We start from the raw sequence: 26,275 nt of genomic DNA on the forward strand, positions 1-26,275 counted from the left end.
TGGCATATTAATCCTGAATACACCGTTTGGTGGTGCGCCTGTCAGATGCGGAACGTACAGACAAAGTAATAGGTAACAGGTGAATATACTATTGGTATCGATATCGGAATCGACCCGGAACTTCTTAATTATTGGCAATATTAATTACGTGGAAAACAAAAGGACCGAGAGTGATGTAATTTTTAATCTACACCTTTGTACTATATTAGTTATATATAAAGTTGAATTCTTTGATTCGTCGTATTTACGTGATGACGGCTGACAAATTGGACCTCGTAATTTTAGTATTATAGATATTTTACCTTTCTGTTTACATCGTTCACATTGTATACATCGCAATGTTGACAATATTGTGTCAGCATCGTGTTTATATTGTATATTGTTATGATATTGTAATTATTATGTTTATTTATGTTGGCCTAATTTGTGTTGTATGGCCTGATAGTTGTTTACCAATCTTATAACTGTGCAGTTTAGGAATCACTGGAACAATCACAGAATGATTGGAACTTTCTTGAATGATCCTTATAAAAGATGCGTAATTTAAACTTCTACGTTATTCCAGAACTTCCGTTGTAACTTTCCAGGATTTTCCACAATGTTCCATTATAGAGTGTTCTAGAATTTTCCATGACAACACTATATATACAGACACTAAAGTTAAACTCTTATAAATTAAACTTGGACATAGACATTGATAGACATTAGTATTCACAGCATTTGGATTGACACTTTTATTCTACAAACAACATCATACTGGATTGTGACATTAGTAGTGAACGTAATATTCAAATTGGATTCCGAAAGATTTCCGGATACAGATAAAGATAACAGATTGGACTCATATTTTGACAGTTAAGTTAACAGTAATATTTGTGTAATACCTTTTTGTAAACTTTTGTATATTAAATATTGTTAAATTTTACTATTGATTTGTGTCTTTTGTTGGCTACAATTTAAAGGCGATTTCTGGCCGTAACAATATATAGAGTCTATACCTTTCTGTTTACAACGTTCACATCATATACATCGCGATGTTGACAACATCGTGTCAACATCGTGTTTATATTGTATATATATTTATATATAAAGTATATACCTTTTTGTTTACGTCGTTCACATCGTACACATCGCGATGTTGAAAATATCGTGTCAACATCGTGTTTATATTGTATATATTTTACCTTTCTGTGTACATCGTTCACATTGTATACATCGCAATGTTGACAATATTGTGTCAACATCGTGTTTATATTGTATATATTTTACCTTTCTGTTTACATCTTTCACATTGTATACATCGCAATGTTGACAATATTGTGTCAACATCGTGTTTATATTGTATATATAGAGTCTATACCTTTCTGTTTGCAACGTTCACATCATATACATCGCGATGTTGACAACATCGTGTGAACATCGTGTGTATATTGTATATAAATTTATATATAAAGTATATACCTTTTTGTTTACATCGTTCACATCGTACACATCGTAATGTTGACAATATTGTGTGAACATCGTGTTTATATTGTATATATAGAGTCTATACCTTTCTGTTTACATCGTTCACATCGTATACATCGTGTATTGACAATATCGTGTCAACATCGTGTTTATATTGTATATATTTTACCTTTCTGTTTACATCGTTCACATTGTATACATCGCAATGTTGACAATATTGTGTCAACATCGTGTTTATATTGTATATATATAGAGTATATACCTTTCTGTTTACAACGTTCACATCATATATATCGCGATGTTGACAACATCGTGTCAACATCGTGTTTATATTGTATATATATTTATATATAAAGTCTATACCTTTTTGTTAACATCGTTCACATCGTATACATCGCGATGTTGACAATATTGTGTCAACATCGTGTTTATATTGTATATATAGAGTCTATACCTTTCTGTTTACATATTTCACATCGTATACATCGTAATGTTAACAATATAGTGTCAAATGTGGTTGTTGTTGTATATACATTTTTTTTCGTTCTTTTTTTTTAAATAAGTTAAGCAGTAAGTTATATAGTTTAAATTGTTTTCCATTTGACATGTCGGGGTTATAACTGTTAAGTATGCGATATAAACTTTGCTCAATGTTAAAGGCCATACGGTTATCTATAGATGTGCCATTTCGTATGTATGTACTGGAAATTTGACTTATTTGCAATCATACCAACTCTCCTTTTTATATATTTCTTTCAGTTCAAATTGTTGACAAAGCAATGCTAACAATATTGTGTCAAAATCGTGTTTATATTATATATTGAGTCTATGGTACGTATATAAACGTTAAACTAACTGCATTTGTTTGCACCTGTCCTTAGTCAGGAATATGTTGTTCAGTAGTACAGTTCTGTGTTAATGGCAATACTTTGACCTATAGTGGTTTACGTATAAAACGTGTATCTTAAATGAAAAGTAGTTTTATTTGAACTTATACCGCATCTTCTTATACGTATACATAGCTATGTTAACGATGTCAACGATGTACACAATATATAAGAATTCAAACAATGTAAACGATGTTGACACGACATCGTGTTAAAATTGTAAACATCGCGATGTTAACGATGTCAACGATGTTAATAATATAGAATGGTTCAAACAATGTAAACGATGTTGACACGACATCGTGTTAACATTATAAACATCGCGATGTTAACGATGACAACGATGTAAACACTATATAAAAGTTCAAACAATGTCAACGATGTTGACTCGGCATCGTGTGTACATTGTATACATCACGATGTCAACGATGTAAATATTATAAAAGGGTTCAAACAATGTAAACAATGTTGACACGATATCGTGTTAACATTGTAGATATCGCGATGTCGACAATATTGAATAAACATCATGCACTGGACATGAATGTTTTTATTTTGAGTATTTAGTATTTTATCAAACGTCATTTAAAAATGAATTTATGCAGTGATTATATTTTAAATAATTTATAACTGTTATAATTAATGCATATATAATATAAATGTTTACTTTGAAATTTTAATTGATTTGTACTTCTAAAACAAGATTCAAGATTCTTTATTTCTTAAACACCATAAAGATACAATGGTACAAAGAAGTTCATCAAAAGTCATATAACATAACACAAACACACATGACAAGATGAGATGAAAATATCAAATAATACATGATAAACAGTATAGTAAAGAAGAGTGGTAAAACAGATAAACGTACTATCAATATACTTATGAATGTGGCAGGAAAGATGAAAAATGTCATATGTAACGAGTTTCTTGAAATTATAATGTTAAGAAAATTATTAAACAATGTGTGTATATTTAATAAACTAAATCCTCTATGCACGATCATTAACATTTATAAAGAATTCAATAAACTCAACATAGATACCAGGATTAAAATTTTATATTAACGCCAGACGCAAGTTTCGTGTATAATGACTCATCAGTGACGCTCGAATCAAAATAATAAGAATAAAAGGTCAAAAAAAGTATGAAGAGCATTCAGGACCAAACATTTCTAAACATTTTGCCAAATACAGCTAAGGTAATCTATTCCTGAGATAGAAAAGCATAAGTATTTCAAACATTCAATGTTTTTAACAGTTAATTTATAATTATAAAACATATAAATGATAACTCATGTCAACATAGAAGTGCTGAATACTGGGCTTGTTATACACTCGGGGTATCAACGAGTGATTAACGTCAAAACATTATGATAGAGGCATGTGTATGGAATATAACCTCTCAGTTACCATGATAAAGTGTCAAAAAGAATAAAGATTAAACATTCTCAGGAAAGGTGGTCAAACCTTTCGAAAGAAATGATAATTTTAAATAACATCTATGTTAAGAAAAAATATTTCTTATTTGTCAAATGGGTCAAAATTCTGGAAAATGACAGAACGATAGATAGAGAAATGGAAATGCATTGCTCGTTATACGGGTGGATGATTTTCTAAATATGTAATTCCTTAACTTCTGACGAATCTTTACTATCGTTTCATTCGTAGAGAAATTCTTTCAAATCATATAATAAGTCTCATATTTCAAAAGATAGGATGAATAATAATTTTCTTTACTTTATGTCTTGGCAATGAGAGTCTTGGGGTTATTTGTGTCTACAACGCAAACTAACACCAAAGGCAGTATAATCATCTGCTCAGCTTAGTCAATCATGGCAATTTTCCATTGTGTTAAGATTGCTTCAAGGAGTTATCCTTCATAGTAACCGAAAATACACTTTCACCCACCTCACAAAACAAGTCTTTGAAATAAAATTATTTTAGTCTGTATAGCCAAGTTGAATTTATTGATAAAAATTAGCCTAACCAATATCATCATATATGAGCGTTTAATATTTCTATCCAACACTAATAAGGATATAGAAACTCTCCTCTGATATTAAAAAAAACACAAAACAAAAAAAAACAAAAAAAAAAACAAACATGGTATTGATTTGAAAATGGTTTTGATAATAGATGGAAGATGAATGTAACTTTTAAGCTGTAACATTTTATTAATGTGGTGTATACAGAAAAGGTCTATTTCGTATCCTGTTTCTCTTTACACGAGTCTACAACATTATTTTTTTTTAACTACAGTGTAAAATAATGAGCTGAATTATTTCCCTTTTCTACACATATTATCAACTTTCCTCGTTTACCGTGTTTTAAAAGGCTCCCATATTTACTCTCTTGTTGGGGAATTGTTATTTGTGTTACATTTTCCATCGAGCACAAGACTTAACTTAAAATGCACATCGAAAACTGTGGACTATTTCGTGAGTTTTATGAATATCTTATTCCCAAATATTACGTAGCATCTGCTGTTTACAGTGTAACTTCAATGAAAGTTAGTAAAAAGTAAAATCACCAAATAAAAGTGTACTCCGAGAAAACATTCAATTGGAAAGTCCCTAATCACATAGCAAAAACAAATGACAAAACACACCAAACGAAAGTACAACTGTCAAAAGTAATTTATACGAGGACAACTTTTCTTTGAGATAAAAACACTGCAATTTCTCTTTGTTGAAACAAATTAGTCAATATTTGGTGTATTAACATTTGTACTTGCTTCGGTTTGTTTGTTATTTGTCCTTCAATTAAATCGATTTATGGATTTTTTTCACTGTGCGATAATCAAAATTAATTGCTACTATATTGCTACATGCAGTTGTACGTGTAAAATACCCAAAAAAAAACAGGATTTTGAAAGAGAACCGTCTCCGACAAAGCAAAGTATTGTTCAAGATAGTTGCAGAAAGTTGTAGTTTTAATGAATTTTTATCGCGATTGCCGGATATTCTTGTCATTTAATTTTACATTAAAGTATTGCCAGAGGAATTACAAATTTTAATCAAAAATATTTAATATAGATTTACGACAAAGCGCTAACATATTAAGCGAAGTTATAAACCCATTAGACTAAAATGCTCAATACACTAAGCGTGATGATAATTAATAGAAAAGATTGTTCAACAAGATAACTTGTCACAAAAATGAATAAAAGTATACTCTATTATTTTTTGTAAAGAGTATTTAGTTTTTACAAACATCACTTTAAAATTGATTTTGGAAGTAATATTTCAATTTATTTATAATTGATAATTGATGAATAATGATATAAATGTTATATCTGTGATAATTAATTGTTTTGTACTTTATTTCTCTCAATTAATTGAATGTATTAATGCACTGCCATAACTGCTAAATGTACCATCAATATCCTTGTGAATGTGGGTGGAAAGACGAATATGTTTGGAATGAAATTTAATTATAACTGTGACGTGGAAAAAGCCAACGAAGGTGATCAGATTGGACGCAAGTGATCTTGGTTCGTCCTCGGCCAGTATAATCGGAACAGCTAGAACAGGTCCATATTTGACGTATTTAACTCATCAAAAGTACAAAGTTGATAAATATATGCGTTATTTGTACTTTTATAGACTAGACTTTTGGTTTTCCCGTTTTAATGGTTTTAAACTAGTAATTTTGGGGACATTTATAGCTTGCTGTTCGGTGTGAGCTAAGACTCCGTGTTGAATACCATACTTTGATCTATCATAATTACTTTTAAAAATCATGTATTGGGTGGAGAGATGTCTCATTGGCACTCATACCAAATCATCTTATATCTATATAAATGTGTGGATTAATCCACACTCCCATAGATTTGTATGTCATGTGCTGCTATTCATAGGCACTTATATAAATGTGTGTATGCATATTTTTAACTTCAGTGTAACCTATGTACTTGCATGGTTTTATGAGAATAAACTAATAGTTTTTATCATGTATATTATTCAAAATCCACTCTTTTCTTTTAATGCATAACACCGTCATTTTAAAAATTATTAACTATCACAATACTAGCACCTTGGTCTATATATCTAAAAACAAACATATGTTCTGTTTGCATGCTAAAGGACTACTGTAGTACTGACAACTTTAAAATTAAAAATAATAAATTAAAAAAAGACAGAAGGTTATAAGCTTTCGTAAAAAAAAACATTATCTATTTGATTTCTTACATCTTATGTTTGGAAAATGATCTAAATGTGTACCTAAAATTAGTTATACTACTTTATGCTGATGACACCGTCATTATGTCAGAGAATAAAGACGATCTTCAAAACCAATTAGATATATTTAGTGAATACTGTGATATTTGGAAATTTAAAGTAAATGTGGCAAAAACAAAAGTTATGATATTTTCAAAGGGAAGACCTCCGAGTAACGTACATTTCTTGTATAAAATAAACAAACTAGACATAGTAAACGAGTTCAATTATTTGGGTATAAATCTTGCCAGGACAGGGACATTTACAAACGCAAAGAAAAAAATTGCAGAAAAAGCAACGAAAGCCGTTTATTTAACCTTTCAATAAAATGCCAAATTGATCTGTTCGACAAAATAGTTAAACCTATCCTTCTGTATGGATGTGAAGTTTGGGGATCTGAGAAAAATGATGTCATCGAACAAGTTCATCTGAAATTTTTAAAACATATTTTGCACTTGAAAAAATCAACACCAAGCATAATTGTGTATGGTGAAACGGGCAGATACCCACTTGACATCAGCATAAAATGGCCGAACTATTTCGTTCTGGTGCAAACTATGTTCAGACGAAAACAAACTGTCTTCATTAATTTATAAGACTGCATATTACCAACACTGTGTGAAAAATCAAGGCATTAAATGGATCAAGTATGTTCAAAATATTCTTAACACGAGCGGGTTTTCAAATATTTTTCAACCACAAAATGGACATTTCTCAAAGTGGCTAAATCAGAGCATCAAAATGAGGCTGATCGACCAATACAAGCAGACGTGGTACTCTTCAATACAAGACTCACCGAAATGCATTAACTATCGACTGTTCAAAAAAACATTGGAGTTTGAGAACTACTTGAATATTCTTGAAGATAAATATTTGTTTACATTATGTAGACACAGAGCAGGTAACCATTCGTTACCTATAGAAATGGGAAGATGGCAAAACATTGCCCGAAATTAAAGAACATGTTCGTTGTGTAGTTCCGCTGAGATAGGCGACGAATTTCATTATTTGTTTTGCTGTTCGCCTTTGAAGAACTAAAGACAATTATTTCTACAAATTAAGTTTTCAAATAATCCAAATATAATTTCATTTTGCTTCTTATTTAATAGTAAAAAACAATCTGTGTCTTAAGGAAACTGTGTTTATTTATAAAGTGTATTAATAAAAAAACGTTTGTCCCTCCATGTAAATGTAATCGCATAAGCATCTTACCGATCATTTTTCCTTTTTATATCATTAATTATACATGTTACTAAACATGTATGTCATCATATTAACTGTATTTGTTACCTTAACTATTGTGTCTGTATTTATATTGTATGTTTCTCTGTAAACTTGTATCTAGTTTTTAGAGAATAAAGTATCTATCTACATCAGTATATGTCAAGGGAGATTTGCCGTTTATTTTAATACTATTGAAACAATGACATGTGGTAACGATGGTTATGGGCAATTATTGAAGTGCTCGTGATCATTGAACTAAATATTTCAGATTTGTTTTATTCTTGCTGGAAATGGTCTTTAAAGGTTAAACTGGAATCGCATTGGATCATTGTGTGTTCAGTATAAAATGCATATCTAGGGCAATACGCTGTCACTACAACTGCAAGGGCAATGCCACCACTGTGTTCTCGCTTACTAGTCTTTTATCAATTGACATTCTTTTGAAAATTGTGCAAAATGCATCTTTTTTTCAAAGGCAGTTGTCTTTTGTTGAAGACATTACATTGATTTCTTACTTTTGTACAGTCGACGTTTTTTTCTGCGTCTGCTTTGTGAGTAAGCAAATGATGGTTAATCACAGATCTTATTAAGCAATCGCAATGTCATGTGTGTACATAAAAGTTTGAATTAAAAGTCTTAACAACTGTTTTCAACCGTCCTAATGTTTACGTCATCACATTTATTTTTTTGTAAAACAGTTTGCTGTTCTCCTAATTTTAAGAATTAAAGCAAATAAAAATAAATGCATTTTGTCTGTTAAAAGAAGAATAGAGTATAGGTTAATGGAATTTGCATTACGTTTTGTTTACATAGGATAATTAAAGTTAATTTTAATCAAACCTAATCATTAAGCAAATATATTCATCACAATTTTGATTAAGATGCATTAATCAAAAGGTGTACAATGGCTTCTTCCGTAGCCATGTTAATGTAGTGTTAAAATAAAAAAATATTGCTTATTGTAATGGAACTTTCTTTAAATTACAAACTGAATAATGATGTTTAGAGCGTTGTAATATCGATTCTGAATACTGGATCTCAAGTACAGCAAAACCGGTTATATCAGAAGTCTATTTTAGTATGTACCTTAACGTAGACCAGACAAAGAGACACGCGCATATTCAATCATTTAGTAATGTTGCTGTAGCAATTACTAGAAAACGCTTTAGCATGCATTTCTCTTAAAATTCTTGTGAACAGAAAAAGTTTGATTCATTTTATAATCCAATGGTTTGAGGAAACATTACATGGATGTCTTTCATCTCATATGGAGTGATTGCGATTGTACACCGATAGCTTGACAAACCTCAATAAATGCTTCTAGCAAGTAATAGATATAAAAGGTTTGTGCATGGGTGTTTTTCTCCTTTTTTAGTTTGTTTTTGTTTTTATTTTTATTGCTTGATAGCTATCAAAGGTACCAGGATTATAATTTAGTTCGCCAGACGCGCTTTTCGTCTACATAAGACTCATCAGTGACGCTCATATCAAAATAATAATAAACCAAACAAATACAAAGCTGTAGAGCATTGAGGATCCAAAATTCCAAAAAGTTGTGCCAAATACGGCTAAGGCAATCTATGCATGGGATAAGAAAATCCTTAGTTAATCGAAAAATTCAAAGTTTTGTTGAAAGTGACGGAAACACTTGAGACTTCTCAGTGGGGCTCAAAGCCAAACATTTTCACAACCAAATCTGTAAAGTTACGTCACAGTAAAGGATCAACGTTATTTTAAAACTTTTACAAGGAACAAATTAGTGCTATGTATTAGGAAGAACACATTCCTTTTCTTTCATACTACTTTTTTAAGACCCCGTAAACACTGACAAAAAATATCGATCTTTACTAAGATCGATCATAAAAATTTTAAGATCGATCTTTGGTCTAGTGTAAACGGGTAAGATCTTCAATCGGACTTAAAAAGTCTACCTCTAGAGGTGGTTTTAAAAAGATAGATCTTATTTGAATGATTTTTTTTTTGTGTAAACACCGATCGCAATCGATATTTTTTCAGGTGTTTGTTATATTTCTATAGGAAAATAAAGGTCAGACCGGTTCTTTTTATGTTGTAGTTTAAACGCACTGGATTAAATAAGATCTTGCTAGTGCAATGTAAACCCGCACTGGGTTGAGTTCAATATCGTAGCAGATACGTAGCGGCTACGTACATGTAGCTGCTATCAATATATATGTAACAACTAGTATATAGCTGTACACGTTCAATAGTCAAAAATATACGTAGCACTACGTAGCTGCTACGATATTGAACTCAACCCTGGTCTTTTTAAGATCGATTCAAATAAAGATCGATCCAATTTCGTTGCCAGTGTAAACGAGGTCTTAGTTAAATCAGTGAATTTCAATTGAATAAAACAATATCTTTAAATTCAAAACTTTTAAGAACGTTTGCAATCTCAAGGAACGATAACTCTGCATTTGTGATAAAATATTTTTTGCAGGAAAATACGAATGCCTTCTCAAATCCATTCTATTAAAACAATTGAATTATTACAGAAGAGTGTCCACCATACACTTGCACTGCACTGTTATTAATATAGCAGAATATAATGATATACAAGTGCATGAAAAGTATACATACATTTCCACCTGTCCTAAGTCAGGAATCTGATGTACAGTAGTTGTCGTTTGTTTATGTAATATATACGTGTTTCTCGTTTCTCGTTTTGTTTATATAGATTAGACCGTTGGTTTTCCCGTTTGAATGGTTTTACACTAGTAATTTTGGGGCCCTTTATAGCTTGTTGTTCGGTGTGAGCCAAGGCTCCGTGTTGAAGGCCGTACTTTAACCTATAATGGTTTACTTTTTAAATTGTTATTTGGATGGAGAGTTGTCTCATTGGCACTCACACCACATCTTCCTATATCTATGTAACTGTAATTATAATATATAACAATAAACCAGAAAAAAAAACCTTATAATAGTCATTATACGGTTAGGTTGTATTCCTGTCATCAATTTATCGTTCACGCACGAAAAATATATTTATGTACATTAACCTCACTTTCATTTATAGAGATGTGTTTTTTTTCTAAGATAAGTGCCTGTCAGACCATCCACAAGAACTTGCGGTCAACCGATGTTCAGTACTTCAGCACTTTGATTAAATTATAGTTATCTTGTAAGTGTGACCTTTTTTTCTTTATGGTACGTATCGATCCGTTTGTTTTGGAAGGAATGGTATTGCTAAATCCTCAGAAATCGCTAATCGAATTGATTGTACTTTATTCCTAAAAACCTTATTAAATACTAGTCGATAACTTCTAAGGGTACTGCTCTTACAAATTAATCTTTGTGTGTAGACTTAATACCTCTTAAACTCATACAAGTGCTTTAAGCTGTATGAAATACGTATGACACTGGACCATGAAGATATGTCCGACTTATTCAATCAATCAAAAAGTATAAAATGTCAAAATCGAACTTGACCTGAATTTTGTCATGATGATGTAAAATAAGCAATATTTTCAAGTTTTAAAAGAGGCTCTCAGTATTCAGACCGTCGTATTTTCCCTCGTTATATTCTGGGTTTTCTCGGTCGGTAGACAAGAGTTATACCAATGATCGAATGATCAACCTTCAAGACCCTAAATTAAAAGTCGACTATTGATTCAAATTAAGTGTATCCCCCTTTGGGACCCTCAATTAAAAGTCGACTATTGGTTCAAATTAAGTGTATCCCCCTTTGGGACCCTCAATTAAAAGTCGACTATTGATTCAAATTGATTTTGTAAAATTGATCAACATATGCCATAATTGTAACCAAAACATTTATTATACGACGTATCAAAGATCAAAAACACTAAAAACACTTAAAAAGTTTGTTTCTGTCGTAAATTGAAGTTAAAGATGCGTTTTAGTCTCATTACGTTATCCAGCAATCGGTAAATCATTGGTAAATCATGTTGGTGGCGGAGATCAATGTCTGTGATTGTTTTAGAAATAGATTTTGTATAAAGGAAAAAAATATCCGGATAAATTGCTTTATAATCTAAAATATAATTGACAATAGTTTGGTTTGTATTTTATATAAACCTCCTTTAAAGTATACGAAGATTGAGGTCTAAATTAAAATCCAAAGAATATTTAAATAATTTGTCAAAATGTAGTTTATTTCATGCTATTTTTTTTCGGGCCTTTTTTTCACGCTACAGCTTGTTCAAAATTTGGTAAAGTATGTCAGTGTTTTGTATAAAGTATGCAAGGAAAACCCAATGTTGTTTAATAATAAGGAATCTAAGCAGAGAAATATAAAATAAGATATCAGGCGCTAGCTCTTATAATATGCATTCAAATAAGAAAAGGAACAAATTAGTTACCGGATTCGTTTTCTTGCTGTATAATAAAATTCACAACACATTCTATAAAAAAAGTTACTTTATCTGAATTACCTCCCTTTATGTGTTCAAGTTGAGAAAAAAAATTAAGAACCAAACAAAAACATTATCCTTTTTGTTCAATGATATGATACGCGTGTATAACCCTCCCTTATCATCAATGTTGAACCTCGAATTGATAGTAAAAATAATATCCGATAAAAAAAAAGAATTTAAATGATATGAACCTTCGAAGTCTTATATCATAGGACCATTGCACCGATCAATCATCTTTTGTTTTGGTCATTTGATTTGAAATTTCTTCCCCAAAAAAAAAATTGCTCCACGCGTGAAGTAAAATAAAAAGGTAACGATCTCTGTCTATTAGCAAAAACATTTTTTTTTATTTACAGCAAATGATTCTTGTTTCTTTACATGCATGTTAAAAATGTTTAAAATTACATTTGAAAAACGAAATCGAAAAAGTACGTCATACATATTACCCCACCACCACCAAAGATTAACGGTCTTAAAAACAACAAGCTTATCAAAATTGATAACTGGAAAACTCAAACGAAAAGACAGGAATATGACATTCAAAAGTACATGGAAGGGGTAATTACCTTTCTGGATATAAGTAGTCTGCTTTTCTGACTTCGTTTGTAGTCCACCAAAAAAACTTCACTACGTCTCATTTTACAAAACTTCCAATTTATAACTTTATTAATTTCCAAACTATTTTAATTCCATAAGAATTAAATAATTAATCATGCAATCCTTACAATTCCTTAATAAAGCTTAGAATCTAAATTATGCCATCTGTAAAATAATTGACCCATCTAATATTTCACTCATGTGAAGATGTGCAAAAATTTTTCCACGAAGCTCCATGACTGTCAATTCATTAATTAAGATGTGAAAGCATTTGTGTTTATTCAATCAATTCTAATAACATCATTTTTTCTCGTTCTCCCTTAACTCCTTTGAAACCGGAAACCAGCTAAGAATTTCGGGTAAAATTGGATAGTCAATCAAAGTTGAAGCTAAGCAAACATATGTAGGCTGATGACGACTGATCTGGCTTTTTATGTTTTTTCTTGATCATTCAACTGACAAATGCTACAACTGATTGAAAATCGACCATGTAACCTCATCATATTATTCAAATATGTTTACATCAAGAAAAAACTAAATCTAAACTAAAAGCCGCTTGCTTACCTTACTTTTAGAACCTGTCACCTCCATAGTTACATATATAATATGGTCTTTGTGCGTGACGTAAATATATATATCCAAATATAAGTACTAAAAAATCTAATGTCAACACAGGCTTATGAAATTGGCCATTCAACATAAGCTAAACTGTGTCATGTTGCGAGTCAGCCTTATGAAGATTGGCTGTTCTTGAAATATATTGTATTCATAATAATAAAAAAAAAACAGATACAGCAATTTTACTGAGATTTAAAATTGATCTTTTGTTTTTTAGTAAGTCGATACGAAATACCATAATCGACATTAAAACATATTCTAAATCAGGAGTAGTATTGATGTTTCTAATAGAAAAAATACAATAGGAACTTGAAATTGTAGTCAAGGACTAGTTCCTTATGTAAATTTGCTTAATTTTAACAGATCCCAAAGAAAAGTTTCAATTGATCTTATTCAGACAACGCATGGCTGAGTAAATATACAAATAAAGCAATATTTACACATGTGAAATGGTAATTTTAACGATAAAAATCCGGAAAAGAAACTACAAAACATAAATGCTAACGTTAGTGACGCAAGGGGGTCACATTTGATTTATATAGGTTGTATTTGATCTTTGGGAATTTGAGTTTACTTTAACGTCTACTAATCAAAGTTTTGTCCTTAAAAGTAAACTTCATATTTATTTTTTCACAATTATTCCTTTGATATGTAACTTACGTGATATTCAATAATTGGTCGTCGTTAAATTCACCGAAGAATTGCTTTCCAGTAAGCATTATAAAGTTCTACTTCTGTACTAACAGAAATCCAGTTCACTCGAATGGTTAACAATTTATTTTACTAAGACTTTTTTAATATTTTTTGTAGGTAATCATATAAGATAGAATATAAAATATAATGTTTCTATCAATGTTCCCATTTCATTGTATACTCTTGTTACGTGAATATGCGACTACAGTCAAGTTCTTTTGGAAATACCATTCACAAATCCTATCTTTTTTAGAATATGTGATTTAAATTCATCATAAATAATTGAAGACTCAACATTTGGACAAATGGAGTTGTAGGACTTGTAACAAGAAGACAAAAAGCTGAAAGAAAAAACTGTTATGATTGTTATATCCCTGTCGTAGAAGTCTAAGAACTCGACATCTAAGATTACGATAATACTTACTACTTTTGATATTTGTAGGTCAAGTTTTCTAAAACTAAATGAATGAAAATCCTACATAGATTACAAATATTTAGTCAATTGGTGGTAAAGCCAATGTTTTACAAATACTTAGTCAAATTACAATCGAAGGTGAAGTTACAAACTGGTTTCGACATTCACATGAAGACATCGGGTCGGTTGGTTTCTAACCGACTGATACAATTTGGTCGATTTTGTAAGACGATGAGTTGAATTTAATTATTTTCGGAGTTTTGTTTTTTGTTTGGTTAAGAATTATAATACCTCGAGTCTCGAGTAACTTCATTGCATATTTATTTTTTCTTAACAATTAAAAGGGAAAGGATGGTTATTCATCGGATGCCAACAACGAACCGGCTCAATTCTTGACCGCCGTTTGTGTTGGCTTAAGTCTGAAAATCATAAAATATTTGTAGCAAAATAAGAGTTAAATTTTACGGGGAAAAAATAACTCTCCTTATTCAACTAAATGCTTATATTGGCCACTGTTCGTGTATACTATGATTTTTATTGCTATGTTAACATTTGAACCATTTAAATGTTTGCAGCAAAGTCAATGTTTTACTGATTGCTAAGGTGATATAAAAACGACATCAGAAAAAATGTACTATTAAATAGAAAAATAATAATTAAATCTAAAAATAGCACCTCTGATATATTTGTCCTCTTCTATATCAATAGGTATCGATTATGGCTTTCTTTGTTGTTAGACAGAAATATTTTGCTAAATCAATTAAAAGTTTTTATGTAGTAGGAAGTGACATGCAATGATACGTTCTTTAAAGGTATAAGAGGTATCAGGTTATTCTATTTTCTTAATTTTATCGTTAATGAATTAATTGCTTTGTCAGATAATTTTTGATTTACGCCCAGTAGCAAAGGGTGCATAACAAGAGCGCATTTCAGGATTATGGTTTAAAAAAAAGAAACAGTAGTATACCGCTGTTCGAAAGTCATAAATCGATTGAGAGAAACAAATCCGGGTTACAAACTAAAACCGAGGGCAACATATCAACTATAAGAGGTAAACAACGAAACAACAGTAACACTGAAGTGCAACAATACAAAAAAACGACAATGCACCATACACAGAAACAAACTATAAGATAACAACTGCCTGACTTGGTACGGGATATTCTAAGAAAAAATGGTTGGTTGAATCTGGTTTTGTGGCTAGCCAAACCTCGCCCTTTAATATCAATAAAAGATAAAACACTAAAATGACAACATTACATGACAGGACTACAGTACAAATAAATGCAAGAACATTCAGGACAGAGAATTACACTAATAAATATTACAATAGGACATTTCGACATGCTTATAGTTTTATACTTAATACACCATACGTGCGTGTTGTCTACATAAGACTCACCAGTGACGTTCAGATCAAAATAGGAAAGAAAACAAAACAAACTGAATTACAAAGTTGAAGAGCATTGATGACCGAAAATTCTAAAAAGTTGTGCTAAATTCGACTAGGGTTATTTATGCCTAGGATAAGAACATCCTTAGTACATTTAGAAAAATTCTTACTTTTGCAAACAGTAAATTTTAAAAAATTACCATCTAAACGTCAGCGCTCAGCGTTATTTGTTACATACATGTATGCATTCGTTTCACAGCTAACACAGGAGATACTCCACGATAATCATGTAGAAATGTCTTAATTTTGAACATATTTATTATTTGTAATTATACTTTTTTATATTGAATTATAAAAAAATAGAGAAGATGATCAACATTCACATCCATTCTTACTGCGAATATTCTCACGAGTCTTATTCCTGGTGCTCTTGCAAAATAAAACGAACAAATATTGCTTTAGGAACCCCACTCCGACCTCTTCGTTGGTAAGCTTCGGGCATAGATTAACGGTAAGGGTACTTATAGGTATTCAACTGTGCAAAAGGAATGCGAACAAATGTTATAATAAAAAGTGGAGCGCAAACGCAATCATTTTTTGGTGAAAATGTAATGCATTTTGTACCAAATGTGTACACTTATGAGAACATTTTGAACAAAAAACGAGTTAAGTATAGAGCCAGTCAGGAAGAGATATACTATTTCTATAAATTCAGTCAGAAATAGATATACTGTTCCTAAAGATCTAGTCATGAACAGATATAATGATCCTATAGATCTAGTCAGGAACATAGAAACTGGTCTATAGATCTAGTCAGGAACAGATATAATGATCCTATAGACCTAATCAGGAACATATATACTGTTCCTATAGATCTAGTAAGGAACAGATATAATGATCCTATAGACATAATCAGGAACATATATATTGTTCCTATAGATCTAGTCATGAACAGTTATAATGATCCTATAGACCTAATCAGGAACATATATACTGTTCCTATAGATCTAGTAAGGAACAGATATAATGATCCTAAAAGACCTAAACAAAAAAAGATATACTGTTCCTATAGATCTAGACAGGAACAGATATACTGTTCCTATAGATCTAGACAGGAACAGATATACGGTTCCTATAGATCTAGACAGGAACAGTTATACTGTTTCTATAGATCCAGTCAGGAACATATATACTGTTCCTATAATCCAGTCACGAACAGATATACTGTTTCTATAGATTCAGTCAGGAACACATATACTGTTCTTATAATCCAGTAAGGAACAGATATACTGTTTCTATAGATTCAGTCAGGAACATATAAACTGTTTCTATAATCCAGTAAGGAACAGATATACTGTACCTATATATAGATCAGTAACTCAGGAACATATATAATGTTCCTATAGATCCAGTCAGGAACAGATATACTGTTCCCAGATCCAGATCCAGTAAAGTAAATTTAGTTTAGTTTACACAGGATGTATGGAACATAAATGCAAAAACAAACAAGAACAAGAACAAGAACTGGCGTATGACAGAAAGTTTGCCTTACGCCTTGTAAGCTTTCACGTCCAACTCCCAAAGTGGAATCACATAATAGTTAACCTTCAGCTACTGTACGTGTATTCTTAGACCATACATTGAAATTTAGCTAGGATATTCCCCCTTACCCTCCATAACACTTAACACTTTTAATTTTTTTTATTATTCATTGAAGTTGTTTCTGTAGTACATATAAGTCAAGGAAAATTTGCACGGAATATTCAATAACTTTTTTACAAGCTATATAGTTAATGATCCTTTCTACTATGATGTTCGTTCGACAAGTTATTCAAAACCGCCATTAAGCATTCTATTTGAAGTGAATAGCAAATTGATTTCACTTTCGATTTATACTAAATTTCCCATTAAATAAATACGATTTTAAATCATTTTTGGCTTTCATAATTAAAGTATAGATTTAGTTTGAAGTGGACTTACATAAGCAAGTGTATTTGTATAAAATGAATTATTATGACTACTAACATTAATTACTCCATTTTTAGTGCACTAAATGATTGTGATTCCGCAATGTTCTGCTTTGTAGGCTAGGCTGTAGCGGTCGTTATGACAGCATTTCAACAAGATAATATGCTTTCGTCATCTATTGGCTGTTATGGAGTTTTGTCTAATATTCATATCTCCACGAACTACAGTATATGAAATTTCTAGTCTATGTTGCTTATTTGTACTTATGCAGAATCAAAATAAAGTTATCTTATCTTATCTTAATTCTAATGAGTTCATCTAAAAATAGATAGATTTTATAATTATAAGAATTATAATAATGTATAATTATTGAAAAATATGCTTCCAAAAAACATAAAATTCTCCGTTTCTTAAAATTTTATTCATTTGCTTGAAAAGCCAGCCCCAGTCACTCAATTGTTTATCTTTAAAATTGTATATACAGACATATAACCATGATAACGCTTGGTGATAAAATGGTTTTACAAATGAATTTAAACTGCAATTTAAAGGAATATTTCAAAACTATGATGTATTTACATATATACCTGCAGCAGGTTTAAATCAGTAAGTGAACACAAGCATGTGTCTCAGAACAAACATCCTGCATACCTGAGTCATATCATCACATCAAGGCATATATAGGGAAAAGAATTCTGAGACAAGTGTTTTATCTAAGCTCGTGACCGCATTAAACACTATTTGTAATTAACAATTTCAAATTAGAAATTTTTCGTGACTAGCAAAGGTAACATTACCCAAGTGAAACTTCCTCTTTGATGATTTGATCCGGTGTAGTGGTTAGAACCTCTGTTATTGGTTATGCTAAGCGCATGGTCGTCGAAGGATATACTATTGGTGGTAAGTTTGTCTCTCGCTCAACTTTTTATACTCACATGTATTCTAAGGAAGACTTGTGCACCCCGGCAATACAGATAAATTAAACTCCCTTCTAACTCTCTAAAGATAAAAGTAACAAAATATGGTATATGATTGCCAATGAGGCTACTATCTGACATAGAAGTTAACAACTATACGTCACCATCGGACCTTCAGCAATGAACAAAACCCATAAACCACATAGATAGCTATAAAAATTCATCCAAAATGGCAAATTAAGAATAATTCAAACGAGAAAACTTATGACTTGATTTGTGGTCAAAACAATGAATAAGATAAGATAAAATAAGAAAACTTTATTTTGATTCGGCATTAAAGTACAGATATACAACACAAGCTCTAAGGAGCTTTTGACCGAATATAAAAAACATATGAATAACATAAAAACAATCCAATTTGACATTTAAAACAAACTGTAATACAAAGTTGAAACTCATGAATGAAAGCAAATTGATATACGACAACAAACGACACTGAACAACAGAATTGCAGGCTCCTGAATAAGCACATGCACATACAGAAAAAGAGAGTGACGAAAGAAAGATACCAGTGGAACATTCAAACTCATTGATCGGAAACAAAGTGACAACGCCATGGCCAAAAAAAGACAAACAGACAAATAATTATACAACGCGTTACAATAGCAAACGAATAAACAAATTTGAAAAATCACCTAGTAAACATAAGTTATTTCAAGGGCTAAGGCTAAACTAGTCCCTGATTGCAATATTCAGTATGTTACACATGTACCAATATATAACAATTTTAACAAGAAATTGGCTTTTCTTTTTCTGAGTTAGTAGAATATCTAAAAAAGTCATAAATTAATAACGATAATAAAAGAATGAAATTCTATTATTAATGAAAAAAAAGTGCTAACGTTACTCCTCTGCAGTAGATTATTCGGCTCCGTCATTGCTACTCTGGGGCTTTCTCTGTTTTCAGCTGGAAAGAAAAATCAACGTGTATCTAAAAATGTCTTGAAACACTGAATGAAACTAGCGGAATCATAGCCGACATAGGTTTAGATTTTACTTACTCACATGACGTCACTCACCGTATCCCAATATTCCTTTACGCGTTTTATCATGCGAAAATCGACGCAACTGAATTAAACATCTAGAAAACCAAGCAATTTTTTTACAAGCAAGCAAATGGATAAAGATGATAATCGTTTCAGGCCAATCCAAGAAAATAGAGATGGTGTTGTAAGATTACGATATTCGTAGTTAGTCTATCCCATAAAAATTTACACTGAACATGATTAATGTATGGATAGTGTGATATTTGTCAAATATTTTTAGTCAGAATCTGACAGAAATCTTAAAAAATCAAAGCATGGTTAAACGACTTTTGATATGTTATCACTTGAGGGACACTCAAACCAAAAACCAAATTGTAATTCATCGCTATTCACATTTGGTTTAAAATGACAATGAAAAGTCTATAAAAATAACATAAGGACATAAAGAGCTACGGTTTTGCAGCTACATTGTGATTAGTCCAAATAATTATGACGTCTGGGACGGCTATTTTATTATTTTTCTTGGACGCCTTCCTACGTTGTAGGAAGGCGTCCCAGAAAAAAATTAAAATAGCCTTGCCAGACGTCATAATTATTTGGACTACATTGTGATATGAAGGAATGTTTTGGCCTATTATTATTTTCATTTCATTATATTTCAGGATCGGTTTTGGTAGTAAAATAAAAAGCTTATTGTAGATAGAGCATTATCCTTTTAAGAATTATTTGAATGGTTTGAAGGATGATGTAACTACTAACAACTAATATGTTTTTGTTATCATAATTCTATTTTTTTATTTACATAAATAGTCTAAATAATTATGACGCCTGACAAGGCTATTAAAAATTCTTGGACGCTGGACTAGTACATAGAATATTTTAACAAAATAATTGAAATCCTTAATTTCGTGAATAAAATATGCCATTTTATGCTTAGACTGGGACAATGGCTTCTGTGATGACAAAAACAATATCTTCTTTCAAAATTGAACAATTTCATATTTGACACTACTTATGGGAGGACATATAGATCATGATTTTACAAGAAAACATTCGGGCATCAATATAAAATAGCCTTGCTTCGTTTTTTACATCATGTTTGCCGTCTAAATGTCTTACTCCTCCTTTTTTCAAATTCATATGATTTTTCTCCCAACATAATTCATAAAATTAGAAAAGAACAGAGTGTTATGTAAAAAGAATTGTAACGATCTTTCTATTTTGAAAAAATAAATACCAATGTACCAAACTTGATTTACTTTTTCTGTTCACTGGGTACAAATATTTGTCAGCTAATATTCCTGTTTCTGTAAAAATTACTATAAACAATTTGATATAAATACAAAGTAAAAACACAAAAAAAATGAACTCCGAGGAAAATTCAAAAAGGAAAATCCAAAATCAAAAGGCAAAATCAAAAGTCCAAACACATCAAACGAATGGATAACAACTGTCATATTCCTGACTTGGTACAGGCATTTTCTAATGTAGAGAATGGTGGATTGAACCTGGTTTTATAGCTAGCTAAACCTCTCACTTGTATGACAGTCGCGTCAAATTCCATTACATTGTCAACGATGTATGAACAAAACAAACATACTCAAAGAGTAAAAATGTTACAAGTATTTTAGGTATCTACTGCTCTTATGCTGTCGGTCAAAATAGTAAAAGTTTCGGTCAGACCTGCTACAATACATATATAAAAGGAAATGGTATGGTTTTAAATAATTACCAGAGTTCAAATGACGTGGATCTGATGTATATATATATATAACATACATATGCTTAAAATATAAAATGTACGAAAACTACACAAAATATTAATTAAGGCCGTACGGTGACCTATAGTTGTTAATGTTGTGTCATTTTGGTCTTTTGTGGATAGCTGTCTCATTGGCAATTTATCTGATTAATTATTTTTTTATCGTCCTGAATATGCATGAAATATTTGCGACTGGATGTTAAGCAACCAACAATCTATCATTTTTTTTTTAATTAATAGCAATCGGAATCCTGCGATAATTGGTTTGAATGTTCACCAAGTAAAACAACTGAGCCACGAAGGAATAAATATGCCGTTGATGTACACTCTCCTAAAATCCAAAAAACAGCTGTCAACAAAGAACATGAAAAACCTTCTACTTCTAGTCAACAAGCTGCAATTCATTACAAAAATCAGTCCCGTCACGACGAAGATATATATATTGACGAAGATCGCCAGACAAAAAAGCAACTTGACTACCGCAGTTGTTCATCAAATATACAGGCGTATATACCAATAACAGATTTAAAAATATCAAAGACACCATCTTCTGTTGGCAGTTTGAGGTCACTTCCAACAACATCTCCAAGTCGCAGTAGGACAGCTTCTACACCAAGCAAATTAATGTCTCCAGCAAGATCGTTCTCCCCGGAACTTCACACTCATAGAACTGACTCATCCAGCAGATCAACACAAACTAGTAAAGCAAGAAGGAGTATGGACAGGTATATATTCAGAGTTGATACATTCATTGCAAACGAGAACTTTAAAATGTTGGTTCCTGAGTTTATCATAATATGTTCATATTAATATCTATTTTATAATTTGTCTTTTTGACAATTCGAAATATTTAAATATTTTGGGATAAAGTTTAACATATTTTTATCGCATAGTAAATTCAGCTAAACATAACACTAATGGTACCAATCATGTTTCTCCATCAGATGCACATATCGACAATAAACGATGTTTCTTTTGTGATCGAGTCCAAAATATTAGAGAGTCCCAAACGTATCAAAAGATGAAGAAGTAAACCAAAATGAATAGAATATATAACCAACGCCCGGGCAAGTCGTTGACGTGTGTTTGCCTTATTTGATATTTGTATATCGTTCTGTTCATGTAGATTTCAGTTGGTTTTAAGTATATGAATACACAACAATATAAAAAAACTTGAAACACTTTTCTATTTACCATTTATGATTATAAAACTGTTCGGTACTCGAAATTTAGTCTTTTCCGCTGTTCTGCGGTTACTGTATTAACGAGATAACAGTGCGGGGGCCGTCGGGGGACTGAATAAACTGATTAAACTGAGAGATAAATCTCGTTACGGAAAATAATTTTCAATTTTATGTTGACGTAGTTTAGTTGTTATTAGTGACAAAGAGATGAAAAATTCATATTAACTTTTTTGTAGCTCATCAAGTGAAGCTGTTTGCAGAATATGTCATGAAGGTGGAAGCACTGAGCAGCTTTTTTCACCATGTTACTGTTCCGGAAGTATAGGTCTTTTACACGTTTCGTGTCTACAAAGATGGCTGGGATCGTCAAACAAGACTTGTTGTGAGCTTTGTCATTTCCAGTTCAAAGTAGAAAGGAGTCCGAAACCATTTTGTCTTGTAAGTTGTTATATTGTAGATGGTACAAGAATATTGAGTTCGTATTTCACCATGAATTAGATCAAACGAGATATATATGCATATTATTCAATAAATTCAAATTCAAAAAGCAACGAATGATTAATACATCTGTAACATTCATGTGCATAGTATTTGAAACTAAATTGTGTCAATATACTCATGAAATATGTTAACACGAACTAATATCAATAATGAAGTTTGCATTAATCGTATTTTAAGTTATATTTTGTGAATAACCACAGTTCCTTTTGTTCTCAGGAAAGTTTATGCACTATAAAATGAGCTCCAAATGGAAATGTCAACGTTAACTGTATTGTTTTATTAGTAGACCGTCCGGTCTTTGTGCTGAAATTCTTTAATGCAACAAAACTGTGTATAAGGCAATAACACCGTCAGTTGTTGCTTGTCGTATGACATTTTTGTTATTTGGAAAAAATAGCGTAGGTGGCAATTGTTTCATTGTTAAAATATGTTTAATTCATTCTCAGCTTTTCTGGACGATTCAGAGCTTAACATATTGTCTTGTCAATGATCTATTGTCATATATAAATAAAAAGAGATTTTAAAAATAATGTTTTAACTAATTTGATAATAATTGTTATAAGGTCAAATGTAAAAAATAAAACGATAGGATTACTAGTTATATTGTGCTGCTCAGTTTATGCCTACTAACAATATTTTATTTTTAGTTTCTAAAGAACCCAGGTAGACGACGTGACAAGCGCCATATGATTTGTGACATTGTTTGTTTCTCATTCTTGGCACCATCTTCCATAGTAACTGCTTATTTATGTATCGTTGGAAGCAGGATGTACGACGCCGGAAGGATAGAAGCTATCTTGCTTTATTGTCTGACATTTGCTCTAATGGTCTTGTTCAGTGCATGGGTTACGGTAAGTACGACGCCGGAAGGATAGAAGCTATCTTGCTCTATTGTCTGACATTTGCTCTGATGGTCTTGTTCAGTGCATGGGTTACGGTAAGTACGACGCAGGAAGGATAGAAGCTATCTTGCTCTATTGTCTGACATTTGCTCTAATGGTCTTGTTCAGTGCATGGGTTACGGTAAGTACGACGCAGGAAGGATAGAAGCTATCTTGCTCTATTGTCTGACATTTGCTCTGATGGTCTTGTTCAGTGCATGGGTTACGGTAAGTACGACGCAGGAAGGATAGAAGCTATCTTGCTCTATTGTCTGACATTTGCTCTAATGGTCTTGTTCAGTGCATGGGTTACGGTAAGTACGACGCCGGAAGGATAGAAGCTATCTTGCTCTATTGTCTGACATTTGCTCTAATGGTCTTGTTCAGTGCATGGGTTACGGTAAGTACGACGCCGGAAGGATAGAAGCAGTCATACTTTATTGTCTGGCATTTGCTCTAATGGTCTTGTTCAGTGCATGGGTTACGGTAAGTACGACGCCGGAAGGATAGAAGCTATCTTGCTTTATTGTCTGACATTTGCTCTAATGGTCTTGTTCAGTGCATGGGTTACGGAAAGTACGACGCCGGAAGGATAGAAGCGGTCCTGCTTTATTGTCTGACATTTGATCTTATGGTCTTGTTCAGTGCATGGGTTACGGTAAATTTCTTTAAAGTATTGTACTGTGTCCACTTATAAAGATAATTCATTTGAAAAAATATATACGTTATGAGATGTAATATTATTGCTGTGGATTATTTGAAGACGAAGAACATTTTAAAATTGAAAATTGAGTAACGTCGTCTCAGTAATTAAGTTGTATCGTACTCATCTTTTGCTACGCATAATTATAACATTCTGGTTCTGCATGCTACCATAGTATTGTCATAGACTACCATAGTATTGTTATAGACGGGTTCGTAATTTTATCACCTAGAATAGGAATAAAAGGACACCTAAGAAAATGTCAATAAGATATGCATCTACCCAATCGATACAGTTATCAAAAACCTATGCATATTCTAATTCTAGTGTTGAATATTGACGTCAGACTTCCTGCTGCAGTAAGCCTATTCACCATTCCAGATGTTTAGAAAAAAATATATAGAAATTTCAAAGCAAACATGCTTGTATAAACACAGACTTAAAAAATACCAAACTTTCTATCATCGTGATCGATGAAAGCATTATTTTCTGTTTACATGTTGAAATTTTATAGTCCTTTATTTACAGATGTGTCTCCGCCATAATTACGGCCTTTGGAAAGATTGGAAACAGTTTAACCAGAATGTCCGAATAATATGTGAACCATCGTCGGAGCTACAGAAAGAGACTTTAAGAAATTCACCATCTGGAAAGGTTCACATGCAGCGCGTCAAACTATGTAGTGTCAAAATAAAAGTATCAACAAATATGAATTCACCCAAAAGACAAGCAACACCTGAAATCTATCATCACTTACGTTTGACCGAAAGTAATATTAAACGTTCTTTAGAAGATCCAACGAGCTACAGGAAGAACCTCTCACTTGTAGAAGAAGGAAACGAACCTACTAAAGGTCATAGTCTTAGAAACCAATGCCACAATGGCAGTTATAAGGATAGACATGTTCCTAATGGACATAGTAACTTTTATGAACCAAAGAGATATAGATATCAAGTGAACGACGTTGATCCCATAAGATGTGAACATGTGGATCCACCGTGTAGGAATTGTTCTAGGAATACGTATGTTTAAGTCAAGAGACATTGTTAATTCTAACTGTGATATATATCTTATATTGTTAGCTGTTTAAGGCATGTAATGTTTAACTTGAATAGAATGTATTATTATTATAGTTTGAAACTTGACATGACTAGTGATAGTTATTTTGGTTTAAAATTATCCCCTCAAAAATGGATCACTTGCCCATGCATCACCTGTAACAAATTTCCAGTCACGGTGAAGTTCTACAAATCATACACAGAACACAATTTAGCAATAAAAATACAGGAAATTAAAATTTAACCTAAGGTAAATACAAAAATCAATTGCAACTAAAAATTTCTAAGGTTCATGCAAAAAGCAAAATCAATCACTGAAATATGCACATGAGGCCAATATATACG

At 31.7% G+C, this 26,275-nt stretch overlaps 2 protein-coding genes across 3 annotated transcripts in view; one reads left to right on the top strand and one right to left on the bottom strand.

Annotated features, from left to right (window-relative positions):
* The window catches only part of LOC134713678 (cys-loop ligand-gated ion channel-like), a 37,000-nt gene extending 23,401 nt beyond the window's left edge, over positions 1-13,599 (bottom strand). Inside the window, exon 1 of one of the 2 annotated variants that reach the window (XM_063574966.1) lies at positions 13,356-13,599. In XM_063574966.1, coding sequence (XP_063431036.1) covers positions 13,356-13,382 — 27 coding nt within the window. In that variant the 5' untranslated portion in view covers positions 13,383-13,599. Of the gene's footprint in view, positions 1-12,760; positions 12,980-13,355 lie in introns of those variants that run through there. The other variant, XM_063574965.1, reaches the window with a different exon arrangement.
* Positions 13,600-19,880: 6,281 nt separating this feature from the next.
* LOC134714378 (uncharacterized) lies at positions 19,881-25,904 on the top strand. Its single transcript, XM_063575620.1, has 5 exons — positions 19,881-20,025; positions 21,844-22,328; positions 23,024-23,225; positions 23,936-24,139; positions 25,401-25,904. The coding sequence occupies exons 1-5, from the start codon at positions 19,972-19,974 to the stop codon at positions 25,902-25,904; spliced, it is 1,449 nt and encodes a 482-aa protein (XP_063431690.1). The 5' UTR covers positions 19,881-19,971.
* The last annotated feature ends 371 nt before the right edge of the window (positions 25,905-26,275 follow it).

Source organism: Mytilus trossulus, chromosome 4 (assembly GCF_036588685.1).
Source record: "Mytilus trossulus isolate FHL-02 chromosome 4, PNRI_Mtr1.1.1.hap1, whole genome shotgun sequence".
NCBI lineage: Eukaryota > Metazoa > Mollusca > Bivalvia > Mytilida > Mytilidae > Mytilus > Mytilus trossulus.

Bases quoted from the DNA above. Each gene is read 5' to 3' on its own strand.
- LOC134714378 (XM_063575620.1), top strand. From the start codon at position 19,972: ATGGATAAAGATGATAATCGTTTCAGGCCAATCCAAGAAAATAGAGAT. The intron at 23,226-23,935 runs GTAAGTTGTTAT...TTTTATTTTTAG, and splicing joins GTCCGAAACCATTTTGTCTT to TTTCTAAAGAACCCAGGTAG. The intron at 24,140-25,400 runs GTAAGTACGACG...CTTTATTTACAG, and splicing joins TGTTCAGTGCATGGGTTACG to ATGTGTCTCCGCCATAATTA.